Source organism: Bison bison, unplaced genomic scaffold (genome assembly GCF_000754665.1).
Source record: "Bison bison bison isolate TAMUID 2011002044 unplaced genomic scaffold, Bison_UMD1.0 scf7180017864295, whole genome shotgun sequence".
Classification (NCBI taxonomy): domain Eukaryota; kingdom Metazoa; phylum Chordata; class Mammalia; order Artiodactyla; family Bovidae; genus Bison; species Bison bison.
The window spans coordinates 4443671-4463385 of record NW_011494867.1 but is presented as its reverse complement, the minus strand read 5'-3'; the positions used below and the strand labels follow the sequence as shown (position 1 = coordinate 4463385).

Genomic DNA, 19715 nt, shown 5'->3' with positions numbered 1-19715 from the left:
GATGGTTGGAAAATACGTCTAAGAAAGACAGGTTGTCAACAGGGGTAAGGTTCATGCCCAACATTTTCACCAAAACCCAGTCCCCAGGGGCCCCAGGGCCGGCTCTAGAAGAGACATGTATTTGGCCTGGGCTACTTGCCACAGACGTGGAGGCAGAGAAACGATTAATAACTTGATTCATAGTGTATGCATAGTGCTTCCAGCAGCGTTTGTGAAATGAAAGCTCACTGAGCCTATCATTGCTGCCCAGTCGTGGTTAAGTGAGTTCCAGAGTCCAGCGCCTGCTTCTGAATCCCACTCTGTCACTCAGCGTGCAACTGTGAGCAAATCGCTTAACCTGTGTTCAGTGTCCCCACCATACCTCGCAGGCTCGTCATGGGGAATAAGTGTGTTAACACGTACAAATGACTTAGCTCAGCATCTGGCACGTAGTATGTGGTCTATAAGTATGAAACCTTTTTATCATCGGAAGTTGGAGAGATATTTTGGCTTAAGTGAGTAAGAGTTTTGGATCTGGAGTCAGACTGCTCTTGAAATGTTGACTTCAATTGTTATTGTCATTACCCTTATGATCTAAAAACAAATGGCATGTGAACACACACTCTGTAAGAGTTTTAAGTGGGAACATCAGTAGGATAGCTGCGTGAGAAATTCCTGTATGAGTCCAACTATACCTTCGATTTCTAAGCTTTTCTCCAATGTACAGAAGAAAATGCCTTTCTAGAACCTTCCAGAACAAAGCCATCATTCCACTGCCTCAGCATGCCCTACCTTCAATTTGCTTCTAACCGACCAACTAATATTGAACCTGGCCTCTGAAAGGGAACAAACTTTGTTCTTGACCTCCAGCTATAAAGCCTTCTGGTAATCAGAAGCCTTGTTCTGGGCAGGAGAATCTTACCCTCCATCCTGGCTGTTTTTACAAGCGCCTTCATCGAACCTGGGCACACTGCAATTATTTCATTAACACTGTGTGTTGTGATTGTGCATGTAGGGGAGAAAGGGAAAACACTTCTTACAATTGTATGTAATTTCAGAGCAATTTGGTTCCCCACAGCAGGCCGTCAGCATCACATTAATTACAGCCACAGCAATGAAACAGCTGCCAAGGACACAAAGCCTGTCTTCAGGGGACATGATCCAGACAGCATCCTTCATTAGGCTCCATTCTTGCTCCCCTGTTTATCCCATGGCTGTGTAATCCTTGACCTGAACTTTGAAGTTCAAACGCAAGCAGAGGCCCTTTCATTCCACTCTCAGGGCAGGAAGTATTGATCAGTCCACAATCAGGGGCCGTTTGGGAATAAAGCCTTTGGCAATCAGAGTTGGCACTTTGAGGGCATCTGGATACCTCCACAGTGTCATGCTGAGAGTAAATTCTAAACCCCTTGCCCCGGCTTTGTCTGACTGCCCTATTCATAATGCCTCTACCCCATTCTGTTCTTTTCTGTTGCAACACCCTATCTTCATCCCTTTCAGAGATGTTCTGCCAAGCACCTTATTAATATGTGTTACTTATTTCAGCTTGTCTGCCTCCCTCCCAAGGACATCAAGTGTGCCAGCCTAATTCACTGGGGTACCCGGTGCTTGGCACAGCACCACAAATAGTAGGTGCTCAGAAGATGCTCACAGAGCGAGTGAGTCCATCAGCATCTCACTGGCTGCTGGGGAGGGTAGAGGAGAGAGGACGAAGGCAGGCTCTGATAAGACGCTGCCACTCCTTGTTGTGGGTGTGGAGGTAAAAATGCAGGTTCAAGTCCAAATTAGTTTAATTCCAGCAACTGTAGCTCTAGGTGGGAATGCAGACCTGAGTAGGTTCGTGATGCAGTGAATGTACCAGGAACGCAGCTTCTCAATTGCAGACACAGTAACCACTGTATTCAGACATGAGCATCTACGCTAGTGGTTCACACACTTGCCCCTATCACAGTACTGCCCCAGGAGCTTGAGAAAATTTGAGGTCCCATTGTATCTCCAAGCCAGTAGAATAAGGATATGGAGAAATGTCAGGCAGCCCTGGAGACCCGGTTAGAAAGTAGCCAAACTGAAAGGCTGGTCTCTCCACGGACCAAACAAACTTCACTAATGCTAAGTTTATTCTTGACCAATGATTAAGAACACCAACAATCTCTGTTGAAATAAGAAACAAAGCTTTCTGGAGTTTCTCTGACTCTCTCACCTCTCTGCTTCATTTGAACAAAAGCGCCCCAAGTCACAGTCCTGACCATGTGTAATGAGCAGGGTGGGAACACAGGCTGTCTTGCAAATGAATGATGCAGATGAAAGACAAACAAGAGTTGGCCTATCAGGTCCATGTCCTTAGAAGAGCTTACAGCATGCCAAGCACCACACCACCCCCGTTCGTTAACGTGCATGGATACTTACTGATTTTGCAAAGCTGAAGAAGCTCTTGGTCTCTCCAGTCACCATGTTGGATGAACCTGCAAAGGGAAGACTCCTAAGTCAAGCTCATGACAATCAATCTCTTGGTTCACATGGAAGAATGGCAGTTGTTTGGCCCCAAACTGTCAAGAGCTTGAAAAGAAATTTAATTCAGCCTTGGAAAAGTGAGGGAAATGGAGGGGGTGGGTGGTGTCAAGCCAACAATTTTAACTAAGTATCACTGGATCAAAGAGGAAGTAACATTTCTCAAGGCGACCGTTTCATCACTTGGGAAAATTGGTCATGCGGCAAAAATGTGATTTAAGCCAACATTCTAATAAAGTGATGGGCTGCCAAAATGTCTTGTTGGTTCCGTTCTTGGAGACTGAGAAATGAACTCATTTGTGAGCTTCCTTTATGGTTTTAATTTGATTCCTCGGTGAGTGAGAGGCTTGGGGAGATGACATTGACTGGGCATTTAAGTGGTGGGGAGAGGCGGGGCTGGGCTAGAATTTAGATGGATGGAAATACAGGGTACAGAGCAACAGGTGAGGGTGAAAACAGGTTCAGAAGCCAAGGAAATGGTGTGACTCATGTTACCTCCAAAGAGGTCTGGGCAGAAAGGAGAAAACCATTTGAGACCAAAGGTGTAGGTAACCGAGCTTTGCTAGTGAGAACAAGTGATATTCAGAGGGAAGACAGGAAGCTGAGTCAGGGAAGACAGGAAGCTGAGTCTGCTCGTGCAGAAAGAAAAGACCTCCTCCTGGGTTCTGGGTTGGGTGGAAGGTGAGAGATACTATACAATATTGGTGGCTTTTCAACAACTCCTCTGCTTTGTCCCCACAGATTTGGGACTAGGATCTTCTCAGAGAACCGGTAAATGAGAAAATCAATGTCTGTCTTAAACTCACTTCTTCGGCATTGGTGAACTTGCTTCTCCTTTTATGGCATGGCTTTTACGGGATACAAACATCACGGCACTAGGCTTTGATTACTTAGTAGTCAAGTGATTGATACAATGAATTAGATACTTGTGATACGATCGAGTTGTATTACACCAGAGTGACATCGTGAAACTAAGGTGAAAAAACAGCTAGTACATGAGCAAAGATGGATAAAGTGTCATCTGCATTTGACTCACATGTCGGTCATAGCCAATATCCATATATTGTACACTGACATTCATAGCTTCTCTTACCAATAGTAATAATTTTAAAATTATGCATCTGCCCCTTTCAACTATTAATACATGGCCACTATTGATGATGCCAGAATACTCCAGCAGTGAAAGCTTCTTCCTTCTCTTTCTGTCACAATGATCTGATGATGACAAAATGATGCTTGGCTGCTTATTCCTCTCACAGATCTCTTTTATAAACTTCTCAGCAAATAGTACAGAATTGAGTATTTTTTTCCTAAGTTATACAGAACTAAGGCTCAATTTTGTACTCTATTCCCATGGAACAGAGTGCTAAAAATCTCACACACTGGAGAACCCTAAGATCATATGGCTTTGGAATGTGACATCTGGCTTCAGATATGTTTTTTTTCCCTTTGTGGAGACTAATGTTTAAATTGCTTTCTATGCCTATAACAAAGAGAAGAAAAAGGGGAAGGGGAAGGGGGAGAAAGAGGAGGTGATGTTGGAGGAGGAAGACAAGGAGGCGAGGAAGAAGAAGAGGGAGAAAAGAGAAAGAGGAGGCTCTGGGGTCTCATTCTTCTGGAGGAAACCTCTCCCAGATGTCCTTCATAAATCCCCCCAGACCCGAGAGCATATAAGTGAATGTAGAGGCAGATGTGGACTTCATCCCTTCAGAGCTTCTGTCTTGATTGGGACATACAGGAGTAGTTTAGAGGAAGGAAATCCTGTACTTTGCAACTTCATCTTCAGTAATGAAGATCTTCCCATTTATCCCCACACCCACCCCCACCTGCATCCTATCCACTCCTCTCCATCCTCCTTTGGGTCCTTTATTGCTTCATTTTTGGAACTTCCTTTGAAGCTATTAGTATTTCCCTCCTGTGCCACCTACTGTGGTCAGGTTTCATCTCATCACTACCTTGGCTTGGCCTTGCTTTATTTCTTGTAGAAAGAGACATGCTTATAGAATAATAGTGCAGTAGGCACTTTTAGAATAGAAAACAATGAACAGCCATAGCAGTATCATAGAAAATATGAAAAAGTTGAGAACACCCCCATCTTATTCTGCCAACATATCAGCACATCTCGTCTTTCAGAGCTTTTGCAAGCACACACGCAGTGCTCCCTGCACCCGCTTCTGTTGAGCACTCACCATATAAAATGTAGGTCCCCAGTGGTTTGAGAAGGCTGAGGCCTTTCCCAGTGTTGTCCCCACAGAGGCAATCCAAAACAATATCCACTCCTTCAGCAGAGATTCTAAATGGCAAAACGACAAAGTAAAATATTGTAACCTGTCAGGGAACAAACTGTCAGTCCCTCTCCCCTCCCATGTCATACTGTTGACTCTCAGGAACACAGAGAGCTCTGAGAGCATCAAGATGTACAGCAGAAGCCTTGGAGTCCATCTTGAAGAATTTCACAAAGCTGGAGGATGCTAAGCCCAGAGGGTGGTGCCAGCGTGGAAGGTCACAGTCTGTCTAGCCACCTTACTCAACATCTCTGAGCCTCCCCTTTCTCCTTTGGAAAGTGGACCTAGCATGTCTTTTTGTGCTAGGAATGAAGTGAGATGAAAAATGTGATACTTGGCCGATTGCCAACCACAAAACAGTCACTCTGGAAGCCAATCAACAACTCATATTTGTGGAGCTTGGGTCGCGTGCCCAACTCTGTCCAAGGTGCTGAAGACAGAGTGCTATAACCAGCAAGCTCCCTATCTTCGTGGGGCTTCCAGTCTAGCAGGGTTTGCCTTTTTCCTTCTCCACGTCCCTCCTCAGTGAATCTATAAAGGCACACTAATTTAACTTGCAAACTTCTGTTTGTCCAATCTCCAGGTTCAACCTATAAATACACTCTCAGAGGAAGAGGGTTAAATAGAGGGGATCTTCCTACAGTGATGGAGGGTTCCAGCATAGAGGGAATCCACATCCGTCCTCTATTAGGAAGATTCCTTCATCCGTTTATTTATTTAACATTTAGCAATTCACTTACTCATGCACTTAATAAACACGTACTGGGCTTCCTGGGTTAAAAGAGATTATGCAGGAGGGGCTGTAGGACTGGAACTCTCGGGAGATGTGTAGGGAAAATATTCCTGCCCACGGAGTTACCAGCTGTGGCTGGACCCTGCTCTGGGCAGACAAGAAAGGCATTTCCTCAGGTTTGTGAGTTTGCAGGGGCTATCTTGCCTTAGCACATCACTCAGTTTTTCTACCCCCTCCCCAATCCTTCAGCAAAGTTCAGCCACCAACACTAGCTGATGTCACCAGCTGTGTCCACAGTGGCACCAACTAGGAAATTACACACGCACCTCCAGGGTTCAGACGCGAAGGCAACCTTCTCGTGCCCGCAAGAGCTGAGTCTAACAAGAGTGTGCCCTTTAAAAGCCCCCAGGCCTTGTCCAAAACCCAGCCCATTACAGAGGCCCTTCCAAAGAGATCAGCTTTGCTTTCTACCCAATAGAGGGCTTATCTCATGGGTGTGTCCGTTCAAGTTCCATCTGTAAATTAGCAACTGATGCTTTTGAACTGTGATGTTGGAGAAGACTCCTGAGAGTCCTTAGACTGCAAGAAGATCCAACCAGTCCATCCTAAAGGAGATCAGTCCTGAGTGTTCATTGCAAGGACTGATGTTGAAGCTGAAACTCCAATACTTTGGCCACCTGATGCAAAGAGCTGACTCATTGGAAAAGACCCTGATGCTGGGAAAGATTGAAGGTGGGAGGAGAAGGGGACAACAGAGGATGAGATGGCTGCATGTCATCACTGACTCGATGGACATGAGTTTGAGTAAACTCCAGGAATTGCTGATGGACAGGGAGGCCTGGCGTGCTGCAGTCCATGGGGTCGCAAAGAGTCAGACACGAATGAATGACTGAACTGAACTGAGAAAATTAGGCCAGTGGATCTCAAACCTCAGTGTGTCAGAATCTCCCTGGGGGCTCTTTAAGACATAGATTGCGATCCCCCCACACCACCCCCACCCCCCTCCCAACCCCAGGTCTAGGATTCACTTGGTCTGAGGTGGGGCCCAAGTATTTGCATTTCTAAGAAGTTTCCAGCTGCTGCTGCTGCTGTTGATTTCAGTTCCACACTGTGGAAGCCCCTGGTTTACTGTTTAATTAGTCATTAATTTGTTCATTGAATATTGAGCACTGGTACTGCCCTAGGCATGGGGGATGTCATGGTGAACCCGAACAGATTTGATTTCTCCCTCTTTTTTGGAGCTTACTTTAGGCAGATATGAATCAAACATTATACAAATAAAAATTAAATTGAAATCGAATGGGGTCCAGTGCCACAAAGGTGCCATGAGACCGTCTACACTGAGGATCTGCCCAATCAGGGCTGCCAGGGAAGACGTCCCTGGGGAAGTGAAGAGTGGCAGGTGGAGCAGATATGTGGGTCAAGAGAGGTGGTAACAGGGTCCCAGGCAGAGGGAACAGCATGTAGACAGGGCGCTCAGGGCTGGTGCACTGGGATGACCCTGAGGGACGGGATGGGGAGGGAGGTGGGAGGGGGGTTCAGGATGAGGAACACATGTGCACCCATGGCTGATTCATGTCAATGTATGGCAGAAACCACCACAATATTGTAAAGTAATTAGCCTCCAATTAAAATAAATACATTCATTTTTTAAAATCTTAAAAAAAATTAACTCTCCATAATGAACATTGGAAGACTCTGATGCTGGGAGGGATTAGGGGCAGGAGGAGAAGGGGACGACATAGGATGAGATGGCTGGATGGCATCACTGACTGGATGGACGTGAGTCTCAGTGAACTCTGGGAGTTGGTGATGGACAGGGAGGTCTGGCGTGCTGCGATTCATGGGGTCACAGAGAGTCGGACACGACTGAGCGACTGAACTGAACTGAACTGAATGAACAAAATTGATTGCTTCATGTGAAAAAAATGCTCAATGTTGCTAATTATTAGAAAAATGCAAATCAAAACTACAATGAGGTATCACCTCAGAGCGGTCAGAATGGTCATCATCAAAAAGTCTACAAACAATAAACTCCGCAGAGGGCGTGGAAAAAAGGGAGCCCTCCTACACTTTTGGTGGCATTGTAAATTAGTGCAGCCACTGTGGAAAAACAATATGGAGGTTTCTTAAAAAACTAAAAATAGAACTGCTGTATGATCCAGCAATCCAGAGCATGTATCTGGAAAAAAACACAATTCAAAAAGACACATGCATCCCAATGTTCATTGCAGCACTATTTGCAATAGCCAAGACATGGATGCAAGCTGAAAGCCCGCTGACAGAGGAAGGGATAAAGAGGGTGTAGGATACACAGACAGACACACAATGCAATATTGCTCAGTCATGACAAAGAACGAAATAATACCATTTGCAGCAACATGGACGGACCCAGAAATTATCATAAAAATGAAGTAAGTCAGAAAGAGAAAGACAAATATCGTATGATATCACTTACATGTGGAATTTTAAAAGACGGTACAAATGAATTTATTCACCAAACAGAAACAGACTCACAGACTTATAAAACAAACTATGGCTATCAAAGGGGAAAGGTTGGGGGAGGAATAAATGAGGAGATTGGGATTAAAAAAAAATAACAAATTGTAGTAAGGGTATTTCATTTCATCAAACTTTTATTTCCATTTACATATTTTAAAAATATGTGAATGAGGGTGTGTGAGTTTATATGAACATGCAGAAGGATATGTGCATGAAACAAATGTGTGTATAAATAAGTACTAAGTCTGAACCACTATAAGATGAATTTTTCATGGTGTGTAATAATAGAAAAAAGTGGTTACAAACTTTCCTTGGTAAATGTTCTTTTCTTCCGGTTTGTACACTAATTGAAATGAAGCTGTTTAGAATGTTTAAAAATTTAAAAAAGGGAGGGAGCCTGCTGCACAGCGGGGCTGGAGAGGCAGCAGGAGGCGATGCACAGACGCTGCTGAGGCCAGGCTGAGCCGCCTGCTGGGGAGCTGAGCACCCTCCTTTCTCACGTCCACAGGTCAGTTTTGCTCCCTCCCGTGGAAGTGAGAGCCTGCCCTGCCTCTCCTAGCCAGCCCTCCCGGACCAAGTCCTCCCCGTGAACTTCATTTCCCTAAGACCCTTCCCTCGGCCCGCAGGATGCCACCCAGGTGCAAGAGTGGCCTCCCCGACACGAGGCTGTTCACACCTTCTGGGGCATCCCCGCTGGCCCTGCCTGTCCTCTGCTCCCCACTTCCTGTCCGGGGCTCCTCACATCCACGTTCTGCTCATGGGCCCACAACCTCCCCTCTGCCCATCCCAGTTCCTTGCACTGGCTGCCTGGCCTCGGCCTGTGGCTCCAGCCTCTGGACTGTGGTTCTGCAGAAATGCAGGGCACGCCCACAGAAACACGTGACCATATGCTCTGCCCACTTCCCCATCCTCACCTCTGACTCACCACCCTAGACACCCTGACTTTCTAGCTATTCCTAAAACCCCACATTTAAGAGCACCTACTGTGTGCCAGGCACAGCACTGTCTCATCTCATGAGGCCTCGTGTCAGTCCTGAGACTCAGGGCCAGTTATACCCATTTGATGGATGAGGAAACTGAGGCTCAGTGGAGTCAGTTGACTGTGTGGGGAATAGGAGGGCCCTGGTTTGAACCGGACGCCAAGTGAGAGCCCCAGAGATGGAGGAGGTTTTGTAGGGCGGGTTGTGGCCAGCCCGGGGGTGACTGCCACTGCCACTCATAGTCCCCAGTGGAGGCTGAGCAGAGAGTTGGGCAATGCACGGAGGTTGAAATAAGCCAAAAATTCGCTGCACATTGCTGTCATCATATCCTTTTGAAGGTCAGTGGTGCAGTGGGAGGAAGGGAAGGGAGGAGATGGATTCTGTGGATGAGAAGCTGGGTACAGGCTGGTGTCATTCCTGGGGGCCCTGAGGGTGAGAACACGCCACTGACCCAATTTGGTTATAGAAGTCAAACCTGCGAGCAGACATTGCTCCTTTAAGGGCCAGCAATGTTCCTTCAGGTGAGAGCTGCAGAATGGAAAAGCGCTCCATCCCCTTGTTTAGTCACTAGAAGCGCAGTTAGTGGATCGGACTGAACACTGGGTCTAGTTAAAATGCTCAGGTCCTGCAAGTAGGGACTTCCCTGGTGGCTCAAACGGTAAAGAACCTGCCTGCAATGCAGGAGACCCGGGTTCGACTCCTGGGTCGGGAAGATCCCCTGGAGAAGGGAATGGCAACCCACTCCAGCATTCTTGCCTGGAGAATCCCACGGACAGAGGAGCCTGGCAGCCTGCAGTCCATGGGGTCACACCGGATATGACTGAACAACTAACACTGAACAACTTTCTTTCCACAGGGAGGCTTGGGTCAGGTCCTCCCTTGCTCATCCTTCTATTGACAAGCACCTTAGCAGCATCTTTTAAAGGAACAATCATGAATATCACAAGCAGAGCTACACAGCTCGCCAGAGGCACAGAGACCATCCTCATTTCTGAGCTGCCCCCAGGGCCCCAGTTTCTGGGAATGTGCACCTTGCCTGCATAATTACACAAACATAGAGAGGGCAGAGTTAAAGGCAGCAGTTCCTACTCCGCTTTCTCCTGCTGTCATAAATCTCTGCAGACTTAAGAAGCAAACAGAAATAGCCCCAGCTCGGAGAGTCTCTATGCCAAATTCAGCAGCAAGATATTTTGGGATTGCTGATCCGAGATTTTCCTGTCTGTCTGTCCTTGGTCCCCAACCCCCTGCTCCTTTTCGGAAAGTGACGGCTCTTTGCTTCTCGCCCGCTTGGATCAGTGGGGGATTTCTCCTGAGTGGTAGCCTTTGCCATTGAGTCATTACTGGGTAAGCGGCCCTTCGACTTTGTCAATCAAGAGATCAATTCCCCTTTATCATCGTAACTTCCAATTTCCAGCTGGGTCCTTGCCTCTCCTGCAAGTCTTCTCGTTCAGAATCCCCTTTTCTCTGAGAACTCATCCATGTCATGGCTTTAACCATCACCTCTGAACTCATGACACAGGGATGAGGCGATTTCAGCACGCCTGGCACATAGTAGGCTGCTTAGTAAAAGTTCACTGTGATGCCTCCCACCTCACTTAGCAAAACCACCTCTAGTAAGGAACCCTTTCTCTATTGTTTTCTCTCCGCTCTCTCCTGCTGGCTAGGCTTTTGTTAATTTCCACTTGGCCTCAGTTTCTTTGTAAGATGTGGAATTTCCGTCTTGCTGGATACACATCAAATGGTCTCACTAAGATGCTCTAAAGAGCAAGAGGACTGATGCAGACCTGGCGTAGGACTCACTCCCCGCCTCTCCCTAAGGACTAAAATACTTCCCAGTCTTCAAGCTCCCACGTGGGGGCTGTCCCCCTCTGTCCTCCCTCTGGTCTTTTTTCTCTCCTCTTTATTTTTAAAGCCCTTACAGTCAGATGCACACAATTCAAAGCTTCGAACTCTTCCACTTTGTTTCATCTCCTGAAACAAAGAGCATACTCATCTCTCTCCTCTTGAAAAGAGAAGGGGGAGTGACATAAAGGCTAGGTCTGTATTATAAATATTTCCCCCCATTCCCTTTAAAATGTCTGGTTCTAGGCTGCAGACATGTTCAAAAGAAGCAGACTGACGGACTGGTTGATAAAAGAATTTCCATCCCAAGAAATTTTATGCTATTATTTTTTTCTAGTTGATTACACACAACATTGTGTAACAAACAATATCCATGGATCAGAAAAGAAGGAAAAGTCACTCTGCATTCCACTCCTGTTGCATCTTAGTGGGTGGATTTTTTTTCTCTTTCATTTTGTCCTTACACGCCAAGGATTTATACAAAGCTGTGATCACAGTGTAGCTGGAATTTGGCATACTGCTTTTTTCACTCAATATGCTACTATGGATATTTTTTTCATTTTCTGACAGAGTCTTCATAACTAGCATTTTTTTTTTAGGGGCTGCATAATACTCAAGTGTGTGGGTGTAGTGTAATCTACCGAGCTGTTTCCCTTCTGTTGTTGATGGGGGCTGGTTCTGAATTTTCACTATTACAGACGATGCTGTAATTCACGCTGTCGGTCCATCCTGGGCGCCTACAGCGAGGCAGAAGGAGTACTTGGCTCTGCAACAGGCAATATGGACCTGTGGCTTTTATCTTCTTCAGGATTATTTCCTGAGGGTAGGATTCATGGGACAGAGAGTTGAAATATACCTGTGACTTCTCAAGTCATTTTTAGGCTAATCCTAGGATCTCTACTTAAAAACTCAAGGAAGTATTGGAGGTCATGTTTGCAGGATGGTGGTCGAAGGAGATACTCTCAGATGCTATTATCTTCCACTTTTCTGACATCAGCAGAAATCATCGATTCTGGGCTAAAGGGAGCAGGTCAAGTGCAGTGAGGGGATGAGGGGATGGTGCAGCTCCTGGGGTGTGGGGACCACAGAGGCTCCCTGGTATGGACTGTCACCTCTTCAGAAGAGCTGCTATCCCCTGCTTCTCTTCTGCTACTACCTCCCAAATCCTCTCACCACATCCTCCAGCCGCACGGGTCTCCTTGCAGATTCTGGAACTGACCAAGTCTTTCCTGACCCTGGGCCTTAGCACACGCCATTGCCCTTGGTCAGAAATGCTCTTCTTTTGGCCTGATGCTCATCCCTCAGTTCTCAGTCCAAATCTCACCCTTTGATGGATAACACATCTGATTTCCCCATGTGCCTGTGCTTATTTCACTAGCACCTTGCATTTCTCCACCAGAGTGCATACCAAAACTATAAAGCAATGAACCTTTCAATATCTTTTGTCCTGTCTTCCCCACTGAGACTCTAAGTTCCTTGAAGACAGTGATTCTCAAGGTAGTTTCTGCTGGATCTGCTGCCCTAGCAGAGTACCTGGCCCACCACAGATACTTGGGACTTACTAAGTTAAGTTGGTCAGGGCAGGAACAGACAAAGGGATGCTTGCCAAAATATCATTTCAGAGGATGAAAGAAAAGAGGACAGAAGGGATCAGATCACAGCTTGAAAGATACAAGCTAAAGAAAGGAAGGAACTTCCCCGGTGGCTACTCAGTAAAGAATCCACCTGCCAAAGCAGGAGACTCGGGTTCAATTCCTGTGCCGAGAAGATCCCGTGTGCCACAAGCACTGTGCCTGAGTGCTGCAACTCCTGAAGCCCGTGCACCCAAAGCCTGTGCTCCGCAACAAGAGAAGCCCCCACACCGAGACGCCCGAGAGCCGCAACCAGAGGGAGTCACTCCCTCTTGCTGCAGCCAGACAAAGCTGCGAGTAGCAGCATCGAAGACCCGGCGAGCCAAAAAAAAGGAATAAAGAACCACCTGAGGGGTATAAGAGTAGGCAAAAATATATTCTGAGAGTCTTTCAGACTACTATATATAAAATAAATAAGCAACAAGGATTTACTGTACAGCACAGGGAACTCTATTCAATATTCTGTAATTACCTACACTGGAAAATATAATCATCTATACTTAAATTTTTTACAAAATGCCTGTGATCTCTGGACATCTGAGAAATGGATGGTGAAGTTCTAATATCTAGCTTTTAAGCTCTCTTTTCACACCTCATGGGAAATACTGGGGCAACCTTAAATAGCATGTAGATCTCCCCATTCAATATCTAAAAACAAATCGGGGAATTCAGACCATCAGAAGGCTTTCCTTTCCAAGAAACTTCCCAAGTTTAACCTAATCTGGTCCAAATCTATCACTTCAAGCAACCAGATCTCCTGTCTTGCAGCCCTTAATCAGGGGTGTGGAGAAAATGGTTTCTTTGTTATGATGTTAGCTAGACAACTTAATCCTTTGTAGCTTACAATTTTGTGCTGGAGACTGAAAATATATAAACAGTGGCTCTGGAACCTGGCTGAATCCTCCCAGGGACTGCGAGTGGAGCAGAGCCTGGGAATCTGCCTTGAATGCTCAGAATCAGCAGGGGGAGACCCACAGATCATCTGCAAGTGTGGCAGCAGCTGAGTGTGCCATCTGATTCCCTGTGTTGGCGTGCACGTAGCCGTGATCAATGGCTTCAGGATCACAGGTAAAATATGGATCTGGTTATAAACCAAAGTCTCCCCTGTGGAGACCGCAACAGCCAGCAGACTGACGCCTCTGCCTTCAGACTCCCGTCTCCCATTCATTCTCCCTGCAGCACCAGTGACTGTTTCAAGCCCATGTCCCATTTGTCACCACCGTGGTCCTTTGGTGGCTCTCAGTCACACCCAGGTTGGAGTCTACATTCCCTGGGGCTGTTATGTGAATGCATGAGAGATAAACTTCTCTGTGTTAAGGTCGTGTTGTAGCAGCTCTCACAATTCAGCTTGGTGAGTTACTTAACGTCTCAGTTCCTTGGGTTTATCGTCTCCAAAATGGGGATAATAATAAGGTTGTTGAGAGGATTAGATGAGCGAATTACATGTGAAATAGCCCAGAGCTAGTAATATGCATGTTCATCATTATGGCATTATGACCCTGAGAAAGAGAGAGTGCGTGCATGCTCAGTTGCTAAGTTGTGTCTGACTCTGCAATCCCATAGACTGTAGCCCACCAGGCTCCTCTGTCCATGGGATTTCCCAGGCAAGAATTCTGGAGTAGGTTGCTGTTCCCTTCTCCAGAGGATCTTCCCGACCTAGGGATCGAACCCGGGTCTCCTGTGTTGGCAGGCAGATTCTTTACCACTGAGCTGATGACTATTATTAGCCCTCCTCTAAATGAATGCCCCTGTTCTTTAAGAAGGGGCTTCCTTGATAGCTCAGTTGGTAAAGAATCCACCTGCAATGCTGGAGACCCTGGTCTGATTCCTGGGTTGGGAAGATCCCCTGGAGGAGGGATAGGCTACTCAACTCCAGTATTCTTGGGGTTCCCTGGTGGCTCAGCTGGTAAAGAATCCTCCTGCAATGCGGGAGACCTGGGCCTATACAGTCCATGGGGTTGCAAAGAGTCAGACACAACTGAGAGAAATTCTTTAAGAGAGAAGCGCAAGGACCATCCCGGTGCTCTTTAGAACAAACATCTTACCTCTTCACTTCCTGCACATAGTCTGCGTTTCTGTCAAAGAGGTGGGTCACGGAGTCCTTGATAGCTTCGTGCTTGAAAGTAGAAGCTGTTCCAAAGACGGTCACGTTGGGGACAGTGGAGCACAGCTGAGCCACAGCTTGGCCCTAGAAGTGAAATATAACAGACAAGTCGCATAGAAGAGCTACCACCCGACAGCTAAGCTTGCTGGGCAAAAAGCAGGATTTCTCGGCCTTGGCACTATTGACCTTTTTTTTGGCTGGATTGGTCTTCGTTGGAGGGGGCTGAACTGTGCACTGTGAGATGTTTAGCAGGATCCCTGGCCCCCACCTACACGGTACCAGCAGCACGCCCCCAGCTGTGACAACCAAAAGTATCTCCAGTCAACATCGCTCGTTATTAGATGCAAATCAAAACTACAGCGAGATACCACCTCACACTGGTCAGAATGCCCATCATCAGAAAATCCACAAACACATGCTGGAGAAGGTGTGGAGAAAAGGGAACCCTCTTGCACTGTTGGTGGGAATGTAAATGGACACAGCCACTATGGCGATTCCTTAAAAATACTAGGAATAAAACTACCATAGGACCCAGTAATTCCCACTACTGGGCATATACCCTGAGGAAACCAAACTGAAAAAGATACAGGTACCGCAGTGTTCATTGTAGCACTATTTACAATAGCTAGGACATGGAAGCACCCTAAATGTCTATCAACATATGAATGGATGAAGAAGCTGTGGTACGTATATACAGTGAAACATTACTCAGCCATAAGAAGGAGCACGTTTGAGTCAGTTCTAATGAGGTGGATGAACCTAGAGCCTATTTTACAAAGCAAAGTAAGTCAGAAAGAGAAAAGCAAATATCGTATATTAACACACATATATGGAACCTAGAAAGAGGTACTGAGGAGCCTATTTGCGGGGCAGCAATGGAGATGCAGACACAGAGCACAGACTTACGGACACAGGGGTGGGGAGGAAGGAGGTGGGACAAACGGAAACGTGTACACTACCACATGTGAAACAGATAGCCCACGGGAACCTGCTGCCTGACGCGGGGAGCTCGGACTGGGGCTCTGTAACAAGCTAGAAGGCTGGGATGGGGTGGGAGGTGGGGCGGAGGTTCAGAGGGAGGGGACATATGTATGTCTATGGCCAATTCATGTTGGTGGGCGTATGGATGGCAGAAACCAATATTGTGGAGCAATTACCTTTCAGTTAAAGAATAAATGAATTAAAAAAATATCTCCAGACATTTCGAAATGTCCCCTGGGAAACACGATCTCCCCCAGTTGAGAACCACTGGCATAGAGGAAGGAGAGCCAGCAAAACCCTGGTACCAAGACATAACAATGATCATTTAACCATCTGGACTTCAGGTTCTCCATCTATAAATCAGCACTGATATTACGTACACCCCAGGGATCTTGGAGGATGTCCTAGTTTGGATTCCCCAGAAGCAGATCCTGAGGAGCAAGTCCTTTATCTGGAATAGGATCACAGGAAGTACCAGGGTATTAAGACAGAAATAGAAGGCAGTCAATAAACAAATCAACCCTGAATATTCATTGGAAGGACTGTTACTGAAGCTCTAATACTTGGGCCACTTGATGCACAGAGTTGACTCACTGGAAAAGACCCCGATGCTGGGAAATATTGAGGGAAGGAGGAGAAGGGGGTGACAGAGGATGAGATGGTTGGATGGCATCACTGACTCAATGGACATGACTTTGAGCAAACTCTGGAAGACAGTGAAGGACAGGGGAGCCTGGTGTGCTGCAGTCCATGGGGTCACAAAGAGTCCAACATGACTGAGTGACTGAACAACAAACAACAACCACCTTTATCTGGAATAGGGTTGCAGGAAACACCGGGATATCAGGACAGAAATGGAAGGCAGTCAATAAAGGGTGTGTTTATCAAGTCAGCATCCACCATGGTAACTGGAACTGGGTCCCTCTGAGGAACTCCAAGAGCAAATGCAGATTGCACCTTGCATTATCCCAACCAAGTGGTGAGGAAGCTGGAGTATTTATCCACCAAATTTCCATCTGATACGGGTTCAGGGTTGCTTCTGCAGCAGTAACCCTTAGGCATGTCTGGCTTGTCCTTAGAGACCAAACGTGCTTCCACAGCCAGTTAGGAGCCCTAAGTGAGCAAATTGTACCACACTGAGTGCAGAGAAGGTGTGGTGTGTCTGATAGCCTCTGCTCCAGGGTGTGGAATGAGGTAACATGTGACACAGGTCAGCGCCTGGCACAAAACATGGGACTCAGTCACTGTTAATTATCCGTACCCCATAGTGGCTTATTACAGCTAGAGCTGAGATGTCCAACCATATGAAGAAAAAGCCAGTACATTTAAATACCAAATGTTTCAAGAGAGATCACAGAAGTAGTTAGGAATGGGTAATCTTCCCATGTCCTTTTTCAGTATGGTCAGAAGTTTGCGTCAGTGGACAAAATACTGTGATCGCATGCATTCACAAACCTTCCAGTAAAACCCAATTTGCTAATTAGGATGCATCCTAAAACCAAATACTATCTTTTTCCAGTGTTCCATCAACCATCTTCATGAGGCAGAAATTATTAAGGAGGGAAATCATTCCACCAAACGCATCTGTGATATGAATTACTGCCTCTCACTTTATTTACATTTTCCTGTTGGCGGACTCAAATCAGGCTGGCAGGTTCTGTGATATGAATTACTGCCTCTCACTTTATTTACATTTTCCTGTTGGTGGACTCAAATCAGGCTGGCAGGTCATTTTGTGGAAATACGATTCTTCCCAACATTTGCAATGAAAGGAAACATTGAGAGCATCAGAAAATGTCAGATTTATAAGCTCATCCAGTTACCCCCTCCCCCTCATTGTTTATAGAGCAGGGACAGGGGACTCGGAAAGGTTAAGGTGACCCAGTTCTTCTGAGGCAGACCTGAGATGCAAAGCAAAGTCTCTTGACTTCCAGCTACTGCCATTTTCTATTATGCCACACTGTCTACTTATTTTGACATTTTGCACTAAGTGGACTTTTACATTGCTGTCTAAAATAGACACATTACTGACATGCTCGCTTGGAGGTCACCATTTCAGAACATGGCCATGAACCTGAGACTCTAGACGGGCTGTACTTCTCTGCTCTAAGAATAGCTTTGGTATTTTGGTTAATTTCTTCTTAAGAACATTTTATTTATTTAGTTTCGGCTGCGTTCGGGCTTTCTCTAGTTGTGGCAAGCGGGGGCTCCTCTCCAGCTGCAGTGTGGGGGCTTCTCATTGAGGCGGCCTCTCTGGGTGCAGAGCATGGGCTCCCGGGCGTGCGGCACTCAGTGCTTGCACACGTGGGCTCTAGAGTGCGGGCTCACTAGCCGTGGCACATGGGCTCAGTAGCCCCGGGGCCACTTAGTTTCCCCTTAGTTGCCCCCAACAAGGGACCAAAGCCATGTCCCCTGCATTGGCAGGCAGATTCTCTTTTCTTGGCAGGAGGATTCTTAATTACTGAACTACCACGGAAGTCTGGTTCATTTCTTTATCTCCTGATTTTACAGAACAAAAAAGGGATTATCTTTCCTATGCATGTGTCCTGAGTTGCTTCAGTTGCATCTGACTCTGTGTGACCCTGTGGGCTATAGCCCACCAGAGTGTAAATGTCAGCAACCAATGTGACGATCCTTGAAAATTCGACAGGTACTGTTAGTACTGCTGGGGTGAGAGCTTAGAGCTGGTGCTCATAGCTGTGTAGTCCCTCCTGCCTTCTGTCCTTTAGCAAGTGAGTGAAAGTGTCCGACTCTTTGCGGCCCCACGGACTGTAGCCCGCCAGGCTCCTCTGTCCATGGAATTCTCCAGGCCAGAATACTGGGGTGGGTAGCCATTCCCTTCTCCAGGGGATCTTCCCAACCCAGGGATCAAACCTGGGTCTCCTGCATTGCAGGCAGATTCTTTACCATCTGAGCCACCAGGGAAGCCTTAAACAAACCTGACATTTATCCCTCAACTCCTTTTCAGATTCCTACTACATGCTGCCTCGTCACACTGTAATAGAGGCTGGAGCGGCAGACTCCTGATACGCCTTCATCTCTCTAGGCACACCGAGGTCCACGGCTGTGTACTGAACTACATCTTACCAGCCATCTTCACCCGGCTCTCCGGAAACCACACGTCAGACTCAAGCGATCCAAAACATAACTCGTGGCTCTCTCCAAAAGAGTTACTCCTTGTATGAGCTTGCGAGGGCTGCCATCACGAAATGCCACAGGCTGGGCGGCTTAACCAACAGGACTTTGCTGTTTCACGGTTCTGAGGCTGGAGGTCTGAACTCAGAGTGTCAGCAGAACTGAGTGTCAGCAGGGCTGGCTCCTTCTAATGACCATGAGGGAGGGAGCAGACCCAGGCCTCCCTCCCTGGTGGTCTTCTCCCTGGGTCTCCTCACACTGGTCTTCTCTCCCTGTGCCTATCTGTGTCCACAAACCCCCTTCCTGTAAGGACAGCAGCCTTGTGGTTTAAGGCTTACCCTCATGACCTCATTGTAACTCGATGACCTCTGTGAAGATCCTGCCTCCAAACAAGGGCACATTTTGAGGTGCTGGGGTTTAGGATTTTAATTTATGAACTGGACGAGGGCAGGGGGACACGATTCAACCCCACACACTCCTCCCGCTGCATTTCCTGCCTCAGTGGATGGAGCTGCACCATTCACGCATTGCTAAAGAGAGAAATCTAGGAGTTGTGCTGAACTCCTCTTCCAAATGGCACAGATTGCTTCCCCTCACCATCTCTTGTGACTGCCACTTCCTCCCCTGGACTATGACAACACCCTTCTCACCAGCCTGGCTGTTTCCACGTGGACTTCATACCGTGAAGGACGATTTTTCTTAAACACACCACTGAACATTTCCTCATGTGCTGCAAGGCTTCCCAACGCCTGTCCCGCCTTCCGGATAAAATGCACACCCTGTATGTGACCGCACAAGGCCAGGCCCCCGGGATCTGACCCAGTCACCTCACTAAGAGACGGCCTCCGCCTTGCCAATACCCACTCCCTAGCTACACACACTTGCGCCATCACTGACAGTGGCCCTGACCCTCATCCCAAGGCGTTCGCAGAATAAGCCTTCAACCTTCTTTTACTGAGGAAGGAGCTGAGGTTCACGGAGGTCGGGGGCCTGGGCCAAGGCCACCAGGGTACGATGCGGCAGAACTTGACGTGC

At 47.0% G+C, this 19715-nt stretch overlaps 1 protein-coding gene across 1 annotated transcript in view; it reads right to left on the bottom strand.

The window, feature by feature from the left end:
- The window catches only part of VAT1L (vesicle amine transport 1-like), a 167134-nt gene that overhangs the window by 77935 nt on the left and 69484 nt on the right, over window positions 1-19715 (bottom strand). Inside the window, exons 4-6 of the mRNA XM_010850780.1 lie at window positions 14506-14648; window positions 4677-4780; window positions 2386-2441 (exon numbers count right to left, since the gene is read on the bottom strand). Of these exons, the coding sequence (XP_010849082.1) occupies window positions 2386-2441; window positions 4677-4780; window positions 14506-14648 (303 nt within the window). The remainder of the gene's footprint in view (window positions 1-2385; window positions 2442-4676; window positions 4781-14505; window positions 14649-19715) is intronic.